The sequence below is a fragment of the Thamnophis sirtalis genome, unplaced genomic scaffold (genome assembly GCF_051295495.1).
Source record: "Thamnophis sirtalis isolate CommonGarterSnake01/CBP01778 unplaced genomic scaffold, rThaSir2_p1.2 scaffold_10, whole genome shotgun sequence".
NCBI classification, from domain to species: Eukaryota; Metazoa; Chordata; class Lepidosauria; order Squamata; family Natricidae; genus Thamnophis; species Thamnophis sirtalis.
In genome coordinates, this window is record NW_028261390.1 from 1,928,985 (window position 1) to 1,955,529 (window position 26,545).

The 26,545-nt window shown below is 45.0% G+C and overlaps 1 protein-coding gene and 1 pseudogene across 1 annotated transcript; both read right to left on the reverse strand.

The window, feature by feature from the left end:
• Nucleotides 1-1,988: 1,988 nt before the first annotated feature.
• LOC148043732 (snaclec EMS16 subunit beta-like) lies at nucleotides 1,989-24,409 on the reverse strand. The gene is made up of 6 exons (XM_087723741.1): nucleotides 24,308-24,409; nucleotides 22,175-22,273; nucleotides 19,743-19,832; nucleotides 17,481-17,632; nucleotides 3,816-3,928; nucleotides 1,989-2,363 (listed from the first exon to the last, which is right to left on the reverse strand). The coding sequence occupies exons 1-6, from the start codon at nucleotides 24,318-24,320 to the stop codon at nucleotides 2,207-2,209; spliced, it is 624 nt and encodes a 207-aa protein (XP_087579867.1). The 5' UTR covers nucleotides 24,321-24,409; the 3' UTR covers nucleotides 1,989-2,206.
• On the reverse strand, nucleotides 6,836-8,352 carry LOC148043733 (uncharacterized; annotated as a pseudogene).
• Nucleotides 24,410-26,545: the final 2,136 nt, after the last annotated feature.

Below are 26,545 nucleotides of genomic sequence, written 5' to 3' on the forward strand. Positions count from 1 at the left end.
TGATGTTAGTTTGATTTTAATCCCCTCCCCTGGAGTTCGCAGACTGACGTTTTGTACGTTTGAGGATTACATCCCATAGTGGGGACAGCAAAAGGGAGCTCAGTGGAAATCGATCAATTCTGGATCCAAAGAACTTTACTGCACCAAGAGGAGGGGTGGGATTTGACTGGCCTGTCTGAATGGTTTTTGTCTGCCCCAACTAAAGGCCCCTGGCATCAGTTTCTATAGCTTCATAAAGAAACTCCTTAGGTCTCTCTGTGTTGCCGTTAAAACATTTTGTGGTTCAGTCATTAAGTTGTGTCTGACTTTTAGCAACCCCATGGACCACAACATATTAGGGATGTCAACTACATCTATCTATCTATCTATCTATCTATCTATCTATCTATCTATCTATCTATCTATCCATCCATCCATCCATCCATCCATCCATCCATCCATCCATCCATCCATCCATCCAGTTTACATCCACGTGGTGATACTGATAGATTATATCTGCCCCGAAAATCAGGTGGCAGAGGATTATTACAAGTGAAGCAAACAGTTGAAGAAGAAAAACATGCACTGGCTGATTATTTAAAAGAAAGTCAAGAACATCTATTAATCGAAGTAAAGAACAAAAATCTTCTGAAGGCCCAACAGACGAAACAAGAATACAGAAAAGATGTGATAAAATCAAGAATGGAGAGTTGGCAGAACAAAGCATTGCATGGCCAATTTCCGGAAAAATTAAAAGATAAAGTGGACAGTGAACAAACTTGGTTATGGTTAACAACAGGTACATTAAAGAAAGAAACAGAGTCACTAATCCTGGCTGCGCAAGAACAAGCTATCCGCACAAATGCCATTAAGGCCAAAATCGAAAAATCCTCTGATGATGCCAAATGCAGACTTTGCAAAGAAGCTGATGAAACTGTTGATCACATACTCAGCTGCTGTAAAAAAATTGCACAGACTGATTATAAATTGCGGCACAATTCAGTAGCACAAATGATCCATTGGAATTTGTGCAAAAATTATAAACATATTAAAACAGCAACAAACTGGTGGGAACATCAGCCTGAAAAAGTCACCGAAAATCAGATGGTCAAGATCTTCTGGGATTTCCATATACAAACTGACAAAATACTGGCGCATAATACACCAGACATCACACTGGTTGAGAAAAATAAGGTCACAATCATAGACATCGCAATACCAGGTGATAGCAGGGTCGCCGAGAAGGAACATGAAAAAATCGCAAGATACCAGGACTTAAAAATGAAATTCAACGACTATGGCACAAACCAGCAGTGATAATTCCAGTGGTAATTGGCACACTGGGTGCTATTCCAAAAGCACTGGAATTACATTTAAAACAGTTAAAAATTGACAAAATCACCATCAGTCAAATGCAAAAAGCCACACTACTTGGATCTGTACGCATATTATGAAAATACGTTACGACGTCCTAGGCCCCTGGGTGGGGCCCGACTAGTAACCAATGCCAAATCCAGCGAAACAACTGGCCGCTGTGATACAATTGTATAATAATAATTCCAAAATTCCAAAATTCCAAAAGCACTGGAATTACATTTAAAACAGTTAAAAATTGACAAAATCACCATCAATCAAATGCAAAAAGCCGCACTGCTTTGATCTGCATGCATATTACGAAAATACGTTACGACTTCCTAGGCCCCTGGGTGGGGCCCGACTAGTAACCAATGCCAAATCCAGCGAAACAACTGGCCGCTGTGATACAATTGTATAACAACAACAACAACAACAACAACAATAAATCAAATCTCTACAATGGAAAATCGTGGGGTGGCAGATGGGTGGAGTTTAGGGGGGCTTTCAATACTCAGGATGTGGTTGTTCTTGTTTATTTATTTTAAAGATTTATATGGCCGTCCATCACTCTCAGCAACCCTGGGCAGCTTACAAACAATAATGTTGACCCAGCATTGAACTAAATGGAATGAATACAGAAAAGACAGGCTCTCTTTTCATTCTTTTTTATTTGCTAAACAAGACCGTATCTTTAATCTCCCAAAAGGCAGGATGGAAAAGGTGTTTGGAAGCTAATGTCAAAGCCCGGAGTTCTTTCATGCCCCCACACTGACTGACTGGGGCAACTGTTTTTAAGAGCCAGTTTCACCGATTGGCATTTTTTTCTCACTGAGTTCATCAAATGCAATTTTGGGCAATGTTCAGCAAAGAATTAGGTATACCATTTGTTGTTAGGTCCCTGTTTGCAAATGCCTCTTATTGGCGTCTGACAGTCTGTATCGATCCAACATCTCAATGGGGTAATACAACCATGCTCAATTGCTCCACATAGTTTATCACTTCTATGTGGTTCTCGATGTTTCCAGTATCTGAAAGGAAAAAAATAACAGTTTATCCGTCCTCCAGACAAAATGAGTATCATTTATAGACTTTGGAACAGGAAATAAATGTTCAGTCCATTCACCTTCTTCCCTCACCTCAGTGGGCGTTTCTAACAATGCCAAATGTTGGTCTCTGGTTGATTTGCCAGAGAAATAGAGATGGGGTTGGTGACACATCTCCCCCTCCGTCCTTTTGAACAGGCCGTGGCGAAAGATTGCATATCTCTAGGAATCCTTTTTTTTTAATGGATCATGGCACCCTTCTTGGTTGTTTCAGGAATTGAGGCTTGGGGAGAATTCTGGAGTGTTTCTATTCCCATCTTCACTGGTGATTTCAGTTGAGGGTGGTAGTGGGAGGAGAAGACCGGCTGATGGGTATTCATTGGTGGGGCACTGTAGACTTTGGTCCTTTCCTCATTATTATCTCTCTGCAAGAAAGCATTGGGGAAGGTCCTTCGTCTGTTCAGCGCTCAGTGTCATCCCCATGTGCGATGGAATATGCACCTCCAGGACTGCGAGAGGAGTGGGGTGGGAGCAGGGAAGAGAGATTTGACCATACAGAGTTTTCCCTGGAAAAGGCCTGGATTAAGAGGCTATGAAGTCCTGGATGATGAAGAAGGGATGGCTTCCTTCATGAGGTGGCAAACCAGGTCCGGGAATGTCTTCTGAGTGGGAGACAAAGCTATCTAGCGAGAAGGTCCATCGCATGGCTGCTTCTGGACTAGTGGGTGTTGCTGGATGGGGTTCACACTACTTACGGAGGACAAACACTTGAGAACAGAAACTTAGGGCCACACCACCACTTTTATGTCCTTCCTTTGCCAGCTCATTATACTGCCAGGGTATCTGATGATTGGCAGGTCATACATGTTGATGGAATGGATCTTGTTCATCCCCTTGAAGTGGCTCTTGGTGGTAATTGGATGTTGCTATTTTCCTCCCCTCCTCCTCATGGTTCCCATGAATATTTATGCTTGTTTTTTGTTTGTTTGTTTGTTTGTTGTCACTATTTCACCTCTCTGGACTATCATCTCTTGGACTTCTCCAGTCCAAGATAATGATCGACAGGTGGACAGATAGATGATTGATAGGAGAGGGGGGATGGTAGATAGAGACGCACACACATACACCTGAATATACACTTACATGCATGCACATACAAACATACACACACACATGTATACAAAGAGAGAGGGAGGGAGGGAGGGAGGGAGGGATGGATTGATTCGGCATGCCAATCCATCTGCAGAAAATGTATAATGACCACCAAATAATGACACAAGTCTGGTGACAACCTCATACAAATACCATTATTATATGCTTGTGTCCTCATGGTACAGTAACTTAATTATGATCATACACATGGCATCTTCTGCCACCTTTTTCAGATCAAAAGGCATTTCAGACTATAAAAAAAACAAACATGAATTAGACACTTACTTTTTTGAAAGTTTAGCTCTATCATACCAATGCCACGTATGAGTACGGAAATCAAGGATCAATCCAATCAAGTAAGGACCTGTCTTTTTTTGAATTAATTCTTCTAAGAACTCCTGAAAGAAAAAATCCAGACATCACTTACAATAACTGACGAAGAGATTCTCACGCGAAGGACGTTCAGAATCGGAGCCTCCCCAGAAGTATCAGTGGAGGAATATGTAGAAGCAGCAGCAATGCAGCCCATGTGGTACAACCACAAAGAGTGGGGCAGATCAGCTTCCTGAAACAATGGAACATCCAGGGGGAACCAAGGAGGCGTTTGGGTGAACTAGCAGGGCTGTGGAAGCCATGATGAAAGCTACTCTATGGGCCATTCCACATTTGCACCTATCCATGGGGAGAGATGAATAGGGAGCCGCTTCGTTCCACCGTTCGTCAAATCCTTGTCTCATCTCCTCCTAAGCCTGTAGGTCTTCCCTCTTCCCTCGCTCTGGCCTTAGTTTGTCCCCATAAAATCAGCAACCATCTTCAGGGCTTTCACCATGAACACAATCTGATGCACAGTGGAGGACAGTCTCTTGGCCACCTCAGGTTGGTGGGGGGGGGACATACCTGCTCACCTCCTTTCCTCCTTTTGAGCAGCTGCTTACTGCAGCTCTAAGTGGCTTTATTATATTTATCTTTATATTATATACCTTAATTAAAGGCAGGGCAATTAAAAGCCATGCATCTCTTGGGATTCCCCAGCAAACTCAAGTATTTGCTCACCCACAGAGACCAATTCTTGCTTGCATGTGTTCTGCGTGATTGTTCATACAGATTGCTGACAAAAGAATCATGGAGGGGAGCATAGGAAGAGGTTCAAAGAAACTTCTGGACCGGCCTCTTTAAGCCTGGCTCTCTTGGAAGCTGTGGGCCTAGGCGCCACAAGACTAATGGGTGGACTGCATGAGGCTGAAAGTGCAGACTTTGGTCAGATGGAACCTCTTTGAGGGTCTGGTGGAAGTTCCACAATCGTTTCACCTCCATAAAAGTTAGGATTGACATTGACCCAGTTCTTCAGTAATGCCTCCTGATGACGTGATGATGAAGTTATCCATTCAGTCGTGTTTGACGCTTGGTGATTTTGTGGGTCAGGTCTCTCCACATCTTCCAATCTTCCTGTTAGATCAGGTGAATGAGGAGGCAGACTCAGGCATAGCAGCAAACAACAACTCTTTATTAGAATGAACTATGTACAATCCAGCGCCCCTCTGTTTGACAGCAGCCCTTTTATAGGGAGCTGTCAAACGGCTTGGCCAATCACCATTCAGTATTTTCCCACCAGATCGGAGGACCTTGGTGGAACCTACCATACTGGCTATCAGTATATAACACCCCTCCCCTCTTAGACGGGCTGATCCAGCTGGTAGTGTAATCAGGCAGGTAGGTGGGTCTTTTAGAGATTCTCTCTGACCTGCACAGTTCAGTTGGCACTGGAACTTCGGTCAGGTCAGTTGGACCTGTTGCTTCTCTGGCTTTGCCTGGTGGAAACGCCTGGAACTTCTCCTGTGGCGTGGCTGGAGTTCCTCGAGCCAGTTCGCTCGGAACTTGCTGCGGGCCCGCAACCTTTTCAGATAAGTAGTCTGGTACCTTTGGGCTTGAGTGGATGTTGAGTGAATGTTTTCTCTTTTGGGTAGGACTTTGGCTAACTCTGCAATTGTGGCAGGAATCCAGGGGGGGGGGGGCAGCGTAGTTGTAGGCGTAAATTTGATCCTCTACACCAGTGGTCCCCAACCTTTTTATCGCCGCGGACCAGTCAGCCTTTGATAATTTTACCGTGGCCCGCTGAGCGCGCGCAGGGGTGGGGGGGCATCTCTTCCCTGGAGCCTTTGCGCACGGCCCAGGAGCTACCATTATAATTTTCAGGCAGGCCTTCCATAAAAATAACATAGAGGTTAGTCTTTCTTCATCTTTTTTATGTCTATTAAATTTTAATAATTAAAACACTATCAGGATCTAAAGCAGGGGTGTCAAACTCGATATCATTGAGGACCATATCAGGATTGTTTGACCCTGTGGGGCTGGGTTGGGCGTGGTCAATTTGACATCACTCGTGTTGTGGCCCGAGTGCTCTGGTTCTCCAGGAAGAGGACGGACACCCCGAACGCCATCACCGCCAAGAGCTGCAATTTAGGCGGCAACATAATCCGGAGCAGCCCCATCGGCGGCTGCAGCAGCAGCAGCAGCAGCAGCAGCCGCCGTCACCACCACCTCCCTGGTCTCACACGTCCGCCTGGAGATCACAACATGACGCGGGGCGCTGACAGGGGAGGCCGGGTTGGTGGTGGTGGTGATGGTTCGGGGAACAGCCTCTGCGGGAGACAAAAACGGCGGCCGCAGACGAGCGAGGGGAAAGCCCAGCGCCGGCGAGAGCTCGCGGGGAAGAGTGGGGGAGGAAACAACCACCTGGGCTTCTCACATTCCTCGCGGCGAAACCTCGCGACGGCACACCCCCACCAACCGCCTCTGAGAGAGGCTCAGTCCGGTGGCCCTGCTCCGCACACCGTCCCAGGCACGCGCCCGGCCACCCCAGCCACCAATTTGCATGCGCTGCTCAGCAACTGAACGCCCGGCCTTAATTCACGCCCCTTTAGCTTACCTCCCCTACCTCGCCGACCAGCCAGAATACTGATTGGACGACGTTGTCCCGTAGGCCTAGCGACTTTCCCTTAGGCCCCCGGCCGCTGCGCGGCCCGGTGCCAGGTACTCCACGGCCCGGCACCGGTCCGCGGACCGGGGGTTGGGGACCACTGCTCTACACTAAATGTCTTTATTCTGTTGGTTGAATCAGAGGGTGGTTCGGCAGAATAATTGGGGTGCAGTTGGTCTAAGGGAGACCTTAGCCGGCAACCCATTAACAGTTCCACGGGACTTCTGCCAGTGGTGGCACTTAGTGTGATGTGTTGGAAAAGGAGGAATTGGTCTACCCGGATTTGCCAATCTCCCGGCCCCATCCTGGATAGGGCTTCTTTTGCAGATCACACCATTCTCTCCGCCTGGCCATTGCTAGCCAGATGGAAGGGTGCAACCAAAGCTTTTCTGATTCCCTGCTCTGCTAAATAAGTCTCAAATTGGATGACCGTGAATTGGAGCCCGTTGTCCGAGATTAGGATGTCAGGCAGGACGTGCGTGGAGAAAAGCCTCCGTAGCACCCTGATGACCGCCTCTGTCATGGTGGTGGTCATAAGGACTACCTCTAGCCACTTCAAGTAGGCATCCACAACTACCATAAATACTTGGCCATGCACGGGGCCAGCAAAATCAATGTGCACCCTGGACCAGGGTGCCTGACTCCATTCCCATTCACGAGTGTCAAATTTATGCCTGGATGGTTTTGGTCTCACGTTCTGACTGGCCGACATTTTTGTTGGTGGTGAAACCGGGAATTCGCTTCTGCAGACCCTGGTGAGGTGTCCCCTCCGATCGCAGCATTGGCATATAGCATCTTGGACATGGCAGGCAGATCTCTGGTGGTTACCCCTAGAGCTGGTGCGAGGTGGGAAATGGCTTTCAAAATCTTGCGCCATTTTTCCCCTCTCCATGCGCATGTGGCAAACCTCATCCTCACTGTCAGATAACTCTCGCTCGATGGTCTCGCGATGGACGTCAGTGGTTCTGCGCATGCTTTTTGGGCTGCCATGCCTTTGCAGTGTTTCTATCGACTTGATCGAGGACTCTGTAGCGCTGGCTTCATCCAACGCGATTTGCAACGTGAGATTTGGTTTTGCCAGCAATCTCCTTTGCAAGTTGGTGTCGCACTCCGCAAATTATTCTGTCCAGCAATAGTTTGTCTAAATCATGAAACTCACAATATGCTGCAGCTTTTCGAAGCACGGCAACATATTGGTTTATGTGCTTTCCTTCTTTCTCGTTTCAGAGGTTGAATTCGTGTCTCCGCACAAATTTGGAAGGTTTGGGAGCGTAGTGTGACCAGGTGACAGTCTGAATTGGCGTTGGCTCGGATAGAGCTTTTGCGGTGTCAAAGATCTCTGGCTTACAGTAGCTCAAGAACATGGCTCTCTTGCGGTTGTCGGAGAATCCTAGGAGGTATTCGCTTCCATGAAGCATTCAAACCACATCACGTAGGAATCCCAGTGCTCGGTTGCTGGGTCGAAAGGAGCTGGTGGGGCATGCATTGTCATCTTGTTCAGTGAAGGCATATTCGAATTTGCCACTTAAAGATGACCGCTTGATGCAGTGTTCGCTCCGGCTGGATTGTTTTGCTGGATTCTCTTGTCAGCTCTTTTTGGTCTCTAGTTGCCTTCCATCCTCATTGCCAGTGTTAGACCAGGTGAATGGATGAGGCAGACTCAGGCATAGCAGCAAACAACAGCTCTTTATTAGAATGAACTATGTACAATCCAGCGCCCCTCTGTTTGACAGCAGCCCTTTTATGGGAAGCTATCAAACAGCTCGGTCAATCATCATTCAGTATTTTCCTGCCAGATTGGAGAACCTTGATGGAACCTACCATACTGGTTGTCAGTATGTAACACTTGCCCCCTTAGTTTGTTCTATGCTCTGGCTGGTGGCAGTTGCGATGGTGTCCAGCCACAAAGTTCTTGGGCAGCCTAGGTTCTTTTTTGCACTAACTTTTCCCAACTGAATTGCTTTCTCCAGTGAATTCCCATGCATGACATGGCCAAAATAAGTGAGAGGCAGTTTTGTGATTTTGCTTTTAGTGATACGTCTGGTGTTATTTCTTCCAGTACGTGTTTGTTATACACCTTTGCTGTCTAAGCCTTCTCCAGCACCATAGCTCAAATGAGTTGGTTTTCTTCTGATGTTTTATTTTTGGGCTGCGTTATGTGCCCCAGTGTGCCTGCTTACTCTCCTAATCCCTTTCTCTCCAAGAATTTAAGTATAAACATTACTCTGCTGCTTGGTCATTATCCAAAGGCTGAGGTGAGCATTTTAAATGTGCAGGAGTATAGAAAGAGTTAAAAATTTACCTGTGAACCTACTGTGTGTGTGTGTGTGTGTATGTACAGTGAGAGAAAGGGAGAGACAGAGAGAGAAAAAGTGAGAGAGGATGGAAGGAAGGAAGGAAGGAAAGACAAAGAAATAATAAAAAGAAAGGAACTTCCAATTTCCTTCCCAGCACATATAATTCCAAATTATTTGTTACTCTATATCAGGGGTCCTCAAACTATGGTCCATGGGCAGATATAGCCCGCCAAAGCCAATAATCCAACCAGCCCGGGAGCACAAGGCTGCCCCGCCCACATCATCCTGCCCACCCACCAGCCCTCACCCTTCGGCCTAGTGCAGGACTTACCTTTGTGAGCCCTGCATGCTGGAAGTGGAAGGCAAGGCCAATATTTTTGGCCAGCAGAGAGCTTCTGGAGGCCAGGGGAGACCAAATATGGAGTGTGCGGTGTTACAGACGTACGTACGTCAGAAATCTATATCATTTTTCATACTCGCCGCGGATTGGCTAGAATCTACATAAGTTGTCATGCTCGCCGTGGATTGGCTGTCCCAATCGCGGGGAATTTAAACTGCTGTCATTGGCTCCCTTAGGATTGGAGAGCCTACTCTGATGAACCCAGACACACAAGGCAATCACAACAAAGTCCCAGCGACGTCAAACAATCCTCAGCTGGCAGGGACACAAATAGCTGCAAGTAGCAACCTCATTGTTGAAGCAAAAGAATTCCAACCAATACTGCAAGGCAACTTGAACATCAACCAACAGAGTAATCAACACAAACAACTGGCAGAGCAACATCAAAAACAACCTCTGCCCACACTGTGGCAAGATGAAGCCACACAGAACCTTTCTGAAGGAAAATATCAGTTGTTGCCGGCAACCGTGTTTACACCCACAGATCGCAATGGCCTGAACCAACAGGAGACCGCTGGTCCTGAACCCACTAAAGTCCTGCAGCACACTGTACCGTCTCCCCCAGCATACAAGACCGGAATAGAATGGCAGTCCTGCCGGAGGAAGGTGGACTTGGGGTCTCAAGGAACACAGAAGTTCTCTGACGCGCCAGGCCAACCCTATCGAATATGGAAGCATGTCTTCCTACGGGCTGTTCGTGCCGAGAATGTGCAGCCAGACGGAGAGATCATACATATGATGGCCTGGCTAGGCCCAAAGTCTGCACAAATGGTAACAAGTATCTACCACACCTATCTGAAGGATCCAGTCACAGCCTGTAAAGAGGCTTGGGAAGAACTTGATCGGCGGTATGGCACATCTGCGATGACCGAAGACATACTCTTGAAGCAGATTAACAATTTCCCTAATATCGGTCGGCATGACCATGACCACTTGTGGTCATTCTCCATACTCATTAAGCAACTATGGGTAGCTCAACAGGAACCCAAACTAAATGGTATGTTACGCCTCGACCAATACGCGACACAGCTACATATCGTTCGAAAGTTACCAGAACCGTTAATTGAAGAATGGATTAAAGTTTATTCGTGTTACAAGGCAAACAATCAAAGACAAGATTGTCAGCAGTGTGATCAAAACTTTTGCTAGTGGAATTTCTTTCCTTAAGTCCATAGGTTCTTTAATTTTATCTTCTTCTATATCTTGACCTTTGAAATAGATTTCCTCTCCATTTAATTCCTCTTTCTGTATTCCATTCTTTCCATTTTCAGGAACAAACCAATTACCATAGATATCAGCAGGTTTAGTCTTTTTATATTCATTTTCCACTTTTGAGTTTCAATCACCCCGTTTTGCATTTGATGAACATTTTCAATTTTTTATTGTTATGTGCTCTAGGTAGTCCAGTTTTTTCTCTACTATATTTGATAATTTCTGTAGTTTTGAAAATATATTTTGCAGAGTCAAGACCTCTATTTTTCCTTGGGATTGTGTCAATCTGACAAACACAGCTACTCTAGCTTGAAAGATCAACAAAATTAAAGCATAGATTCACAAAGAACGCTGCTCTCACTTCTCTCTGGTTGAAAACATACTTCAAAGGGACATCTGTGTACTCTTATCAGTCTGTAGCCAAACAGTAAAGCCTTGTGGCGCCAAGTCAAAGCAATAAGTGAAAGGAAAAAAAACGTTCCATTTTGAATACACAAAACTCCGATCAACAATACCTCCCAGACTCCGGATCAGAGATACTATTAAAGAGTTTCTTTTTGTATCTTTTTTGTATATCAAATTAGAAAAAGAGGTTCAATCTTTAAATGAATTAGAAAAATACCCACAGCAATAAAAGAGGAAAACTTTAGTCTGTAAATTACAGAGAGCCACAAAGGGAAGGTAGAAGAATAAAAATTAATCCATTTGTTTCAAAAGGTTTGCATAGATTCGATCCATGTAAATAACATTTAAAAAGTAAGATAATCACTCTCCAAAACCATTCCAAATTGAATTCTGCTGCTTGATTCTTCTATTCTTTAATTTAAATTGGTTTTGAGTTTTTATAGGCAGTCTCTTTTTTAAAACAATAAAAATTCCTAACCAGCTGGAAACACTTTCTCTTTCCGTATCCTTCCGTTTTGGAGCTACCCTGATTTTGTCAGCCTTGGCTGGATTTTTTGTCACCGGCTTGAAGAACTTCTCTTGCTTCTTTCGAGGATTTTGCTATATCCCTGAGAGCAGCAAGACGTATTCTTCCTGTTCACCGTCTCTTTGGGACGGTTTAGGTCCATTTGGACCACCCAGTGGCAAAAGTGTTGGCTGTGGTCTCAGAGCATTGAGACCACACAACCATCTCATCATGACATTGGCTCCTCCCTCCTGCCTGGAGCTCCTTAAAGGGTGAGCTCCGGCAGCCCAGCTGGCAGAGCGCAGTCACATTTTGCTGGAAATAAAAAGTGCTGAAATCACTAGCGACTCTCTCCTGCTGCATTTGCACCAAACTAACACTGGCGGCGAAGGACAAAGGGACCTGAGAACCTCCACATGAACCATGCAGCTATTTTGCAACAAGGACCCCTGACCACCTGCATGAATGGAATCACAAGTATCGCTTGCTCCAGTGATCTTCGACCTGCAGACGGAAGACTGGAACACATACGTGGACCATTTCAGAATGTTCCTGGAGGCCAATGATTACCAGGACAGGCCAGACAACAGGAAGTGAGCATTATTCCTGACCTACTGCAGCACCAAGATCTACAAAATGGCACAGACACTGATTGCCCCAGCAGATGTGAAGACTGTTGCCTGGGCCACCCTGCAATATGCCCTGGAAGACCACTACACACCATCTGCTGCTCCCATGGTCAGCCGGAATGACTTTTACCACCGGCGCCAACCAGAGGGAGTAACTGTCAATGATTTTGTGGCCAGCCTCCAGGAGATCGCTACTAGGTGCGAGTTCATAAATCCCGAAGAAATGATGAAGAACCAGATTATCCTGGGGATGGGAGACCTCTCTTTACAAAAGAAACTGTTGATATGGAGAGGGGTCTCATTCAAGGACATTGTCGAGGAGACCAGGGCTGCAGAATCATCAGACAACTCAGTGGCAAATGTGAGGAAGACCAGCGGGGTGCACCACACATACCAGGAGGCTGAATGGCCAACCGAAGTCCCTGAGTACAATGACGACTGGGACGATGCAGACGACACCATCCACCGCATGTACCCAGAAAGATGGCAGAACCCCAGGGATGCGTAGAGCAGACAGCCACATTGCCCAGGCTGCATGGGCTTCCACACAAGGGTGGCTTGCCGTTTCTGGGACACAACATGCCGCCGATGCCAGAAAAAGGGCCACATTGCCGAAGCCTGCAAAGTGCCCCAACCCATTCCTTTTCAGCCAAAGCCTATAGTCCCGTCAGGAAGACCAGGGAACCCAAGAGCCGGCCAACAATGGAGCAGATGAAGAGAGGACAATACCAAGTTCCAGAAAAATCCATCACACAACCGTGGGACACACAGATGCATAAGAGCAAGAGAAATACCATGCAGTCATGACCATTGAAAGGGAACCAAAAATGGAGCTGGACACAGGGTTGTATTTCACAATAGTATCCTGGCAAACAATCAAGAAGTTGGACCCAGCCGCAAGCAGGAAGTTCCTGAAGCCGCCAAATGTCCGCATGAATGACTATCAAGGGTACCGGATAGAGGTACTAGACAGAATGGAGGTCAAAGTAACTTTCCATGAGTTCCAGGGCCGGCTGCGGCTCACAGTCATTGGCAGCCACTGGCCATCACTGCTGGGAGTACAATGGTTAAACCCCTGGGCTTGGACATCACCAGACTGCACCGGGTAACCACCCACAAACTGGACCAGCTGTTGGCGGAGTTCGTGGACATATTTGATGGGGGTCTAAGTAAATATACGGGGAAACCCATTTCATTTAACCTAGACCCCATGTAACACCCATCAGGCTCAAACCCCAAAGAGTACCATTTGCTTTGCGGCCCAAGGTCGAGGAACAATTAGACAAGCTCATTGTCCAGGGAATCCTTGTGCCAACCGACCATGCAGTGTGGGAGACCCCCATAGTCACCCCTGTGAAGCCAGATGTGTCCATCTGCCTCTGCGTGGATTACAAGTGTACACTGAACAAGGCCCTCTAGCAGAGTGCATATCCAGTGCCAGTGATGCAACATCTGTTGCATTCCCTAGGAAGCAGGAAGGTATTCACCAAGCTGGACCTTGCCCAGGCCTATCAGCAGCTGCCGGTAGATGAAGCCACTGCTGAAGCACAAAACATAGTGGCTCACAGGGGGGCATTCAAATGTACCAGGTTGTAGTTTGGGGTCAGTGTAGTCCCAGGACTTTTCCAGTGCCTAATGGAATGGCTACTGCATGGGATCCCAGAGGTGGTGCCATACTTCGATGATGTTTTTATATCAGGAGTGTCAATAGGCCAGTTGATGGAACGAGTGCACGAGACCTTGGAAAGGTTCCAGGAAAAAGGACTCAAAGTAAATCCTAATAAATGCAAAATCAGCGTAAGGCAGGTAGAGTTCCTGAGCTACCTAATAGATGGGTTGGGAATCCACCCGACCGACAGCAAGGTGAAAGCCATTAAGAACGCCCCTACCCCAAAGAATAAGGTAGAACTGCAAGCCTTCTTGGGACTGTTAAATTTCTACAGCATTTTTTTTACAACAGAAGGCCATCATTGCTGAGCCACTCCACAACCTCCTGGGGAAGAAGACGCTGTGAACCTGGGAATGGAGGGAATACCAAGCTTTCGCAGCAGTTAAAGACTTCCTCTTGTCCGACAGCATGCTGATTCAATACAACCACACATTGCCAGTCCGGATCACCTGTGACACTTGCCCCTTCGGAGTTGGGGCAATCCTCAGCCACCACCTACCAGATGGAATGGAAGCACCGATAGCATATTATTCAAAGTCCCTGTCACCGGCTGAGCACAACCAGAGCCAAATTGATAAAAAGGCCTTGGCCATGGTGGCAGGAATCATACATGTCCCCGAGAATGGCCAGATGGGCCATTTTCCTCACTGCGTACAACTACGAGCTGATCCAACGACCCGGCAAAGACATCAGCCACACCGATGCTCTCAGCTGCTGCCCACTGCCAGAACTAGTGGAAGACCCCGCACCAACTGCCCAAGTACTGCTAATTGACATTGACCCAGCCAGCCCAGTAACTGCCAGAGACATCGCCGAACACACCCAAAAGGACAAAATATTATAGAAAGTTCTGAACTGGGTGTTGAGGGCATGGCCACAGGAGAGACTGGGGGAGGAGTTCCAGAGTTAGCACAGCAAGCAAACCAAGCTGAGGAAGCAGAGCGACTGGACCGTAACTGGAGGACCAGAGCAACCCTTGCAGAACCTGAGGTCTCTGCCCCAAGGAGCACGGTCAACCACCAGCTGGGAAGCAGACGAGTGGAAACCAGGCCTAACCCAGTGGCCCAAAAGGGGAACTACACACCAACCCAAGCCGCGACCACTTATCTGGGATTGAGGGTGTCCAGCGGGAAGTGACAGTCTCCGAAGTTGAAGGAACCAGGCCGGAACTTGACTTGCGGACCAAGGAGCTCCAGAAGCTTCCGTCCCAGGCAGTCAGAGGAACAGCAGACTCGACTGCTGCAGCCAAGATCCCGGAGACAAGTGAACAGCGCAGGTCCAGTAGAAAGCTGGCGCCCCACCTACCTGGAGGACTACGTCACATACATAGGCAGGGGTTTGGACACTGTTCATTCTAGGAGGGGAGGGGTGTTACGTACAGATGTACATCAGGAATTACATCAGTTTTCATGCTCGTCGCAGATTGGCTAGAATCTACATACGTTTTCATGCTTGTCGCAGATTGGGTAGAATCTACATAAGTTATCATGCTCGTCGTGAATTGGCTGTCCCAACCACAGAGAATTTAAACTGCTGTCATTGGCTGGCTGGTCTGCCTGGAGCTCCTTAAAGGGCAAGCTCCGGCAGCCCAGCCGGCAGAGCGCAGTCACATTTTTCTGGAAATAAAAAGTGCTGAAATCACTAGCAACTCTCGCCTGCTGCATTCGCGCCGATCTAACATGAGGAGGCCTCCCAGAGCATCTATGTGTCCCATTTTTCACCTCTCCCACCTTCAGAAGATAGGGAGGGAGGGAGAGAGAGAGAGAGAGAGACAGACAGAAAGACAGACAGACAGACAGGGGGAGAGAAAGAGAGAAATAGACAGACAGATAGACAGAGAGAAAGGGACAGAGGGAGAGAGAGGGGGGGAGAGAGAGTTGTTGATTGTAAGCTCCTTGGGGCTGAGAAGAATTGCTTGAAAACTGAGTTTCCTGAAGCAGACCATCAGACTCCTAAACAACTTAACAAACGATTTAGTAAGAACAGTCAACCAAAAGAACAACATGCAAACAAAAGCAAATTAAACACCCCCAGAGGCAAAACAAATTAAAATCTAATTTCTGTGTATTGTTTAATGGACTATTAAATTGGCCGTGCCCACCTAGTCACATGCCCACCTAACCATACTCACCCAGCCAGGGCCCCCAACTGTCTGAGGGGCCGTGACTTGGGCCCCTGTTTAAAAAGGGTTTTTTTTGGATTTTTATTTTATTTTAATTAAACAAAAACACAAAAAAAGAATCATCCTTCATTACATCTTGTAGAAAGCGTGTCGATTGGTTACAGATAACTTTCGTGCCTTTCTTCCACAGTCATTACTTATAGTTCATATTAGATTATACACTTTAAGTCAAAAATCTTTGTATATCTTACTATCAATGTACCACAATTGTCATTTGACTACAATTATTTGAACATGCCGTTACCTCAAATCATTCCTACTTAAAGACACAACCACATAATGGCATTCATTAGTTTTTCAAAAAATCCTTCAATAACATTACATCTTTATAGCATCTTTTAAGTAAAAGTCAATTACTAAAGTTTCTAAGCCTTTCCCCCTCTTTTTCTTTCCAACTCACTGATTAAAATCTATATCCAAGTTACTTTTGCCAATACCATTAGCATGTATATATATATATATTGTTAAACAATGGTCATTAACATTTCCTTGTTATTATTATAATTGGCTAAAAATCGTTTACTATTTTTGTCCCATCTCCTCTTCTCAGACCCCCCCCCCAAAAAAGCAAAAAAACTTACGCCTTTATAACAATATCTAAATAAAAATTTGTTAATAAAATTTTATAGGTCTTTTTCCCAAATCACAATTTGCAATTTATATACATTTTTTCCTAGATTACCATACATGTATATATCATTAGGCTATATCCATTATCGTTTCCTTATTGTTATTATAGTTAATTAATTGTTAGCGAATAAACATTTGATAACAATCTAAAAGGGCCCCTGTTTAAAAAGGTTGAGGACCCCTGCTCTATATTATAAAAAATGCTCATTTTTAAAAAGTTTAATGCAAAAAAATTGTAGGTCGTTTTCAGTTAGCCATAAATGTAGGTATTGTTTTTTCTGTGATCAAACTTTGAAGCATATAATAATCTTGCTGAATTTGTCATATACAAAAATAGAGTTCTATTTTTAGTTGTCTGCCCAAAAGAAAAATCTCTGGATCGAGTTGCAATTTAATCTTTAAAATCTTTTGAATTAATGTAGGTATCTGTGTTTTAAATTCCTTACCTAATTTAGTTATTGAATATAAATATTTAAAATTAATGAAATATTTTATCCACTTTAAATGTAACAATTGTACATAAAAAATCAATGACATGCATATCATTCTATTTTCCCTAGATTTTTTTTACACTTTCCTGCCAAAAATTCTAGTACATCACATTAGATTTATGTTTACTTATCACATACTAGTCATTTACATTATTTATCTTTTCTGGTGTATAAAATGCTTTTTTGTGCTGAAAGCCATAAAGACAGAGGAATCTAAATTTGAATGTATTCTAAAGGGGAAAGAATATCTTGCTTAACATAATGGTTTTTAAAATTGCCATTCAGCTTAGCTTTATTGTACCATAAGTAAGTATCCATGCCTCCCAAACCTCAGATCATGACCTTTTAATTCCAATAATTTCTCTATTTCTCAGCAAAACCCATTCTTTCATGCAAATTAAACAGCAAGTAGTGAAATATTATTTCAAATCTGGTAACCTGTATCCTTTTGACATGGAAAGCAAAGGAAAGCTGGAGTAAGATTGTAAGCACAGTTCCAATCGTGTAATTTTCATTTAGCAACTATCAAACTTGGGAACCATATTTTACTTACCTCTTCTCGCTGACTTAGATCTGAAATAAGTGTAGCTTTTTCCTCTGCACAATATTCTCTGAATTCATAATGGGTCTTTAACACGTCATTTAATGAATATAAGTGTTCGTTAAATACCACCCAGCCATGAGTCAATTTGTATTCAATGTTAACTTTGAGCCAAATCAGGATTAAGACATGGAGAGAGAAAGGGGGGGGGGGGGAAGCACAATTAGATTAATCAGTGGTTACAATCAGGGAATACTCTAGATCAGTGTTTTTCAACCTTGGCAACTTGAAGATGTCTGGACTTCAACTCCCAGAATTCCCCAGCCAGCATTCGCTGGCTGGGGAATTCTGGGAGTTGAAGTCCAGACATCTTCAAGTTGCCAAGGTTGAAAAACACTGCTCTAGATTGAGCTATATGTTTTATCTTTCTATTTAAAAATTACATAACAGTGGTGGGATTCAAATAATTTAACAACAGATTATGTTGTTAAATTATTTGAATCTGGGCATGGCTAGGTGGTCATGTGACTGGGTGGGCATGGCCAACTCAACGTCACTCACGGCAAGATGGGGCTGCATTTTGCTGTGAGTGATGTTGAATAGGCCACTCCCCCTCAATCACATGACTGATGCTGCAAAGATAAGGCACTTCCGTATGGAAGGAGGGGTGGGGTCAGCCAGAATTTTAACAACCTGTTTGCCCAAACCTGCTGAATCCGACCACTGGTTGATTTCCTTTATTTAGTTATGTTTATTGCTATTTTGCATACTGTTGCTTAATCTGAAGAGGAATAGTATTATGGCAATCTCTATATAGAATATAGAGTTCTTGGATGCAAGATGGGTAGCAAATAAATTTCAGAATAAAGAAAGAAAGGCAATCTATATCTACAAGGATATCTACCCATCAGTTGGAGAAGTTATTCTGTTGCCTTCTTCAGTGCCTGTTCAACAATCAATAGACATCTAATAGAGGATGTGTTCAAGGCATCCTAAATTTTCCTTCCTTACTTCTTATTTTTAAATATATTTCACAGTGTGCATTCTCCAAAGGAGAAGTTTGTTTGACCATTAACATTAGACAGATAAGATCACATCCTCTAAACCAGGCTTTGTAACCAATCCTTGTCCTTACAATCATCTTGGCATCCCTCCGTCCCATGAAATACAGAAAGGCAGAAGTAAAGCCCCAGGTCATGGTCAGTAGATGTTTCCTGATGACCACAGAGCTTCACTTTATCAATCTCACAATCTCAGGGGAAGGGAGGTGGTAAGTCCATCCTGATGATTTGATTTTTCTGCTGAGCAACTGCTGTGCTTGACAATCCCAATTGGGGTTGCTAAGTGAGAACTACTTGCAGATTTTGTCTGCCCAAAGCCCCTCCCCCTTTACACGTGCAGGTGGTGTTGAAGTCTCCACAAAAGGGCAAGATTTTGATCACACTGTCACAACTGGAACCATCCCCACCTTATATATATACAGTTGGAAGGGACCTTGGAGGTCTTGTAGTCCAACCCCCGGCTCAAGCGGGAAACCCTCTCATAGACACCACTGCCACAAGCTTGGTGGATGCTGCGAATAGGATTTCAACCCCCCCCCCCAAAAAAAACCTACCCTGTTGTGGCCCATTGGTCGCCAGCAGAGCTGGCAGCAGAGTCAGACAGTGAGGAGGTTAGGGAGGAACAGGGGCCAGTCCTGGGGGGCTGAGGAAAGCTCAGATGAGGGCTCTGCGTCAGAGGCAGAGAGGGAGCTAGACAGCAGCGAGGCAGAAGAACAGCTGGAGCCTGTTCCCAGTGCACACTTGCACAGAGCTGCCAGAAGACAAGAACAACTAAGAAAGCAGGGTTGACTTAAGAGTAAAGCCACACCTTGAAGGTGATTGGCCCCTCCCATAGGAAACAAAAGGGGAACGAACAGGGAGTGGGCTTTTGCAGGAAACAATTTGTTCATTCGGGCCGGAAAGAGGCTCTGAGTCAAGTTTGGCTTTGCCTTGTGTTTGAAAACTAGTTATCTGGCAGCTCTCTAAACGAGATAAGGTGCGTGTGGATAAACATTCCTCTGAAAGACTGTTTGCTAAAGCCTTGCTGACTGTGAATGAAAGGAATTCACAGTTGTGTAAATAAAAGAGGTTTTGTCAGGACCAAGAATTTGCTTCTTGCTTTCTAAGGAAGCCTAGGTCAGAACACTCCCTAACCCCAACACCCCAGTTTCAGGGTGGGCTCTCCTTCCCTTCACATACTATACTTATCTGTCAAAACCTGTGAGAAACATACGATTCTCAGCTTCAATTTCATTGATCATTCCAGCCCAGGGCAGCAGTTGTTCTGCTGCAATCTTTTCGGCTTCCAGGATTATTTCAATATCTGAAACAAAAACATACTTAGATATGAACAGGTTTCTGCCTCTATTGCAAGAATCCATCTTCCAGCACCACAGCAACACAAACCAAGCATCTGAAGACATGTGTAGGATTACAAAGCTGGGAAAAGGCCTTCAGTTAAAGGAGACATTTTGTAGCTCAGGGTCGAAAGGAGCGGTCCTTGGTACTCTCTGAGCTTGGTGGTTTTCTTGCAGACGTTTCCTTATCCAAACCTGGTCACCGCAGCAGCATGTATGTGGTGGCACTGATGATATCACTTAGTCTGGGTCATGAAACATCTGCAAGGAAACCACCAAGCTCAGAGAGCACCAAGGACCCCTCGGCAGCTCCTTTCCCCTGTTCCCAAAGAGATCCCGAGGCAAAAGAGATCACGTTCTCTGACGAAGCGAAACCCCAGCCTTTGCCCCCAATGCTGTGCAGTTTCTTGCTGGCCAAGAGAGATGTAGCAACTGGTGGACCAGGCAGCCATGGGCAGGACCAACCAGGGGTGGTTTTTACCAGTTCAGCAAACCATTTCAAAGTGTCCCTACCAATTCGCCTGAACCGGTCCGAACGGGTCGAATTTCACCCCTGCAATATGTCCTCCAAATGTTGGGAGTGTAATCAGACTCCAGGTACTTATTATCATCTGTGGTGGACTTGTATGAAAGCAAGAAAATATTGGACCAAAATCCATATTTGGTTGGAAAAGATGACCACGCAACCCATAGATCTGAAACTGGAAATATTGGGTATAATGCCAGAAGGCTACGATAAAGGGACTCTATACTTAGTTCTGCATTTATCGACATCAGCAAGGATTCTATTTGCCCAATATTGGGGAGAAAAGAACACACCATTAGATGAGGATGTAATTCAGAAAATATTAGACTGTGAAGAAATAGACAGTTTGACGTGAAAAATAAAGGACAAAGAAGGCACAGAATATTACTGGAATAGAGTTTACGAGGGATTAGAGATAAGAGGTAGAAATTAGATGACAAAAGATTATTGCTATGCATGAATTAAATATAAACATGGTTTATTTATTTATTTTTTATCATTAAATGTATATTGCTGTCTATTTGCCCCTGGCAACTCAAGGCAGCTTACAGAATATAAAAAACCCACATCTAAAAACAGTAAAACTAATAAAAAATCAAATAAATTAATGTAATAAAATCACCCTCCGCCTCCCGCCTTCTGCCCCAACGACAGCCGATCACACGAGCCATTTAATGGGTCCATCCCGCTCTGAGTTCCCCAGGCCCACTGGCAGAACCAGGTCTTCAGCGCCTTCCGGAGGAGTGTTAGAGTGGGGGCCATTCTTATCCCTGGGGAATGAAGTCCCAGAGAGAGGGAGCCACCACATAGAAGGCCCTTCTTCTGGGTCCCACCAAGTGTATCTTCCTCTGGGATGGGGCCCACAACATTCCCCGCCTCCCCGCTCTGATGGGTCAGGTAGATGTGACCGGCAAGAGACAGTCCCTCAGATAACCTGGTCCCAAGCCACAAAGGGCTTTAAAGGTGACAACCAGCACCTTGAATTGCACCTGGAAACAAACCGGCAACCAATGCGGCTCCCACAGGAGAGGTGATACATGTGCACACTGGGGTCTGCACAAAACCGTGTGGGCCGCTGCTGTTTGCACCCACTGGAGCTTCCGGATGCTCTTCAAGGTACAGCGTCTTGCAATAGTCAAGACGGGGAGTGACTAAGGCGCGGGTGACTGTGAGTAGGGGTTGCTGGTTCAGGAAAGGGTGTAACTAGTGCACAACTCATAGTTGCGCGAAGGCCCTCCTGGCTGCGACCGTCACCTGCTCTTCAAGCAGGAGTTGTGAGTCCAGTAGAACCCCAGATTGTGCACAGGGTCTGTTTTGGGCAGTGCCACCTCATCCAAGACCAAGGTGGCAATTCTCCCTGGGTCAACGAACCCCAAATTCAGAGCCACTCTGTCTTGCCAGGGTTTAACCCATTGCTCCCCATCCAACCCCATCCCTCCTCATTTACAATTACAAATACACTAATATATTTGACAGAATTACAAATAAGGCAATAGAAAGAGAAATCTAGTTAAAATTATTCTGTTACACTATTATTATTATCATTATTAGTATATGTGTGAATATTTTTCTTTTCTCTCTGCTTTTTTGTAAATGATATGCCCTGACAATACAGTGTATCCAAAATGTTTATGAATAAAGGGGAGGAAGAAAGGAAGGAAGGAAGGAAGGAAGGAAGGAAGGAAGGAAGGAAGGAAGGAAGGAAGGAAGGAAGGAAGGAAAGAGAAGAAAGAGAAAGATGCAAGGTGGCCTCGTGTACATTTAGACTGTAACATTACTTACCTTGAAGTACGCTAAAGTCAGGATTGAATGAAATCATGAACTTCCTAATGTTGTATATTGCCTTACGAATAGGCTCATATTTCTCCTTTGCTTGCAACACTGAAAGAGAAGTTGATCAACACAGGGACTTTAGCTGTGAGATAATACTGTGACACATGCACACCCAAGATAAATATCAGTTCATCTTAAATTGTAATCTATGGGTTTGAGTGATTCATTTGGGTGTCCTTGAACTGGGAACAAATACATTTCTTCTGGTTCTTCAACCTCCTTCCGGTTAACCTGAGAATGATAGTTGTGGGTGAACATTTTTTAATGCTGAACCCTGTTGTTGTTAAAACCACTGTTGTGAAGAAAATTAGCACCCACCTCTCTTAGAAGAATGAAATATTTTAAGAAATATTAAAAAGGCAGAATATTATATTTGCCTGGATGAGAAAAGGAGAAACAGGTTTTTAAAGACAGGCTCCCTGCCCCCCCGCTGCAGTGCACATTAAGACTGGGCCAGCCTCTACAAAATAAAAGAACTCAGCTCCAGGATGATGAGATTAAGACACATCCCTCCAGGACATAATAGGATCATCTAGTTTACCACGTAACACAACCAAGCCCCTTCATTACATCACCCAGCAAGGTTCAGCCAAACTCCATTCAGACAAACATGGGAGCCTGCAACCAATAGGATACATGCCCTTGCCACAGGAACAGGAAGCTCAAGGACAAAGCCCAAGAGAGGGTATAAATAACACTCACTCTCTAGTGAGTGGTCAGCTATGCAGGACTTCAAACCCATGAGGTCCTGTCCACCATTAAACCATCCTTCCAGGCAGCCTCCATTGGACATTTCTTCCAACAGTTGCATTGGGGTTTTTTTCAATGTATAGTCAACATCGTTGTCCCAAAGATGCTTTTTCGAGAGGTAACTGGACTTTTGTTTCTCCTTGAAGATGTTTTACTTCTCATCCAGAAAGCTTCTTCAGTTCTCACTGAATGGTGGCAAATGGAAGGCCCTGCACTCATCTGGCTGTTTGCTCTGAGAGTCACTGAGGCCCCTTGGAGGTTTACCTGAGCCCTAAGGGTCACCAGAATAGTCAAATGGCTATGGAACCTCCTTGGAACTGCTGAAAGGACTCTGTTGTAAACTGGAGATGGGTGGTGTTGTATCCCTCTGTTGAGTGAGGGCTGTTCAGTTTTAACATAGACGGCCTCTTTGACCCCTCTTTTTAACCCTTGCCTTGCTGTGACATTACCTTTGAGCCCTCTTTCAAAGAGGCCATCGACATTAAAAATGATTAATTAAATTAATTAATTACATTTTTAATTAAAATTAAAATGCCAAGCCTGTCAGGAAATTTCTCTTTGGTTCTAAGTTTCCTCTCTCCTTGGTTAGTTTCCATCTATTTCCATTTGCACCCAGGAAATAATGAATCATGGGGTACATGTTTCCAGCTCCTGAATGACTGATGTGTCATCTAATATTTTGAATCAGTTCTTGGAGGACTTGGTAAGAATGCTTCTCCCTCCATAAGGGTAATCTCCCATCCTCTCCTACTCTACTCACCGGTTCTGATGTTTGATGTTTATTTTATTTATATGCTGCCCTTTTCCCCCGAAGGGGACTCAGGGCGGCTCACAACTCAACTTCGGTCTTTGCCGTCATCATTGTTTCTGCTTGCTATGTAGATCTGCTTTGATCGCCATGCTTCCACCGGCAGCTCAAAGCAATAGTCATTCTTGTGCCGATTTCTTCCACTTGAATGGGGAAATGGGCTCAGAGCCCAACCCTTTGGTGCATGAGAAGTGGCTGACAACCATGAACGGACCAGGCAAGTGCCAGCCTGCCTGCTTTTGCCCTTGCCGGATCTAGCGCTCATGTGATGAAAGGGGGGACAGAGGTACCTGTGCTACATCTTCCTGGGGAATTCCAGAGAGATGGTGGGAACATCACTGGCACCGATTTCGGCTGAGATTTTTCATTGCTGGTATTTTACGTTGCACGTAAGGCACAAGTAGCTACGTGCCATAAAGACACCGCAGCCATTCTTTCTAAATTGCCAACTCTGCAATTTTTGCAATGTTTTTGTTCCGAAAAGGACCCTTTGTAGAACCCACTGAATATAATTAGAAACTTACTCAGAATGACCATCCACACAGTGACGATAATAAGGAAGAAGAGAAGTATAATACATATTGTGGCGCAAGCGTGTCCTATGAGGAATTTTATTATCCGGGTTTTAGCATCTGGTTTGGGGCAAAACAAACACGGGAAAAAATTATATTCAGTATTACCGCCAAGGACTTCACTGTTTGTGATGCACCCCGCTGTGCTTCCTCTAACAGCATCCCAGGCTTAGCAGGGCGTCTCCATTCCTCCTCTGTCTGGAGAGGTCCGGATCCTCCCTCCCCTCTTCTCTCAGAGGGGCCTCCCTCCCTCCCACTGCTTGGCACGCATCCCCACAACCATCCCGGTGATGGAAGGCTGCGGGGAGGGTGAATCTGCACCAGGGCTAGAAAGATACTCAGAGGTGCAAATACATCTAGTTACAAGCTTTTTAACAGTTAATATTAGTAGTTTTACATCTAAGAAAGGGTTGGTTCCAAAATTCACTTACTGGGTGGTGGCGGTGGTGGTGGTGGTGGTGGCGGAGGATGTTTTGATTTGTGACCTAGAAAATAACACAGTGTGTTTTTACATCCAATTTACCCAGCTATTGTGGTTAATGTACCATTAAGATGAGCGAGGCAGCCAAGACTTACAACAGCTCCTTTAATGACTGTTCAAAATTACAACAGCATTGAAAAAAGTGAGTTATGACCATTTTTCACACTTATGACCATTGCAGCATGCAAGTGGGGACATGATCAAAATTCAGATGCTCGTATTTGTGACCGTTGCTGTGTCTCGGGGTCGTCTGATCCCTTTTCTGAGCAAAATTAGTGGGGAATCCAGATTCATTTAACAATTGTGTCACTTGCTTAACCTCTGCGGGGATTCGCTTAGTAACTGTGGCAAGAAAGGTTATAAAATGGGACAAAACTCACTTAACCAGGGTCTTGCTTAGCGACAAAAAATTTTGGGCTCTGTGCTGCCCCAGCAGTATATGTGGTGTAGGAATTAAGAGCTGTCTCCTTTAAGAAACTGCCTCCTGGGAAATGTAGGCAGAGACTGCCTTATGGGAAATGTAGTTCCATGATGTGTGATCACTTCTGTGTTTCTGATTGGACACTGGAGCATTCTGCCTGCATGCAAAGTTTATAGCCGGCCAGTTTAAATGCCTTTGTGAACCAGAGAAGTAATGTTTGTGTCTCCGCTCAGCATGGGAGCGAAATCATCTTTTTACACCACGTGATGAAACAGATTATGGAAAGTCAGAAGTATCTTAAGACTGAACTGTAAGTTTTGATATTAAGAACGCCTGATAATAAACTTGATCTGAATGTGTTTCCTAAGCGTGGAGTTAACTGCATGCCCTGAGAAAACCTACAACGCCCAAGGCAGAACAGGCTCTATTGTGGTTGTAAGTCGAGGACTACCTGGACAGATTACAGAAAGTGCCGGTTCTCCTGTCCATGGAAAAGAAGATGTTGCTTTGTAGGTAAGTGAGGATCCAACCCTCCTTTGGACTCTTTTCATCCAGCTGCCCTCCTTGAGCTGCCTGGGCTGCCAGATGTTATTCTGGCCTTGATTAAATCTGCATTTCAATGCATGCCAACACTCTATTGTTGGGGGATAAACCACGGGTGGAAAAAGCAGAAGCAGGACAAGAAACGTTAATCCTGCAACAAAAACGAATTGGAAGAAGGGGGACAGCATATCTAAACTCTAAACTCGTCTTCCCTGAGTGGATATTCCCATCCAATCTGCAGTTCCCTAAAGTAAACTACTGTACTGTCTAAGGGGCTGCCCCAAAGAAGAGGGGGGGGGTCAACCTGTTCTCCAAAGCACCTGAAGGCAGGACAAGAAGTAAGAGGTGGCAGATCATTAAAGAGAGATCCAATCTAGAACTGAGGAGGAGTTTCTTGTCAGAACAATTATTCAGTAGAACAATTTGCATCCAGAAACTGTGGATGCTCCATCACTGGAGGCTTTTAAGAACTGCTGGATGGTAAAACCCTGGAAGTTGAATTTAGAAGTTGGACAACCACTTGTCTACAATGGGATAGGAGGTTGGACTAGAAGATCTCCAAGGTCCTTTCCAGTTATTCTGTTACCCTATTCTGTAACATAGTCTTACAAATCTTACTCCTGTTGGAAAGGCATTCAACAAGAAGCTCAGTCCCCTATGGACTGCATGCTTGGGACCCCTCCACCCCCAGAAACCATGGGGAGAGGTTGAACCCTCAACAAGCATCCCCCCCCTCTCTTTTTGA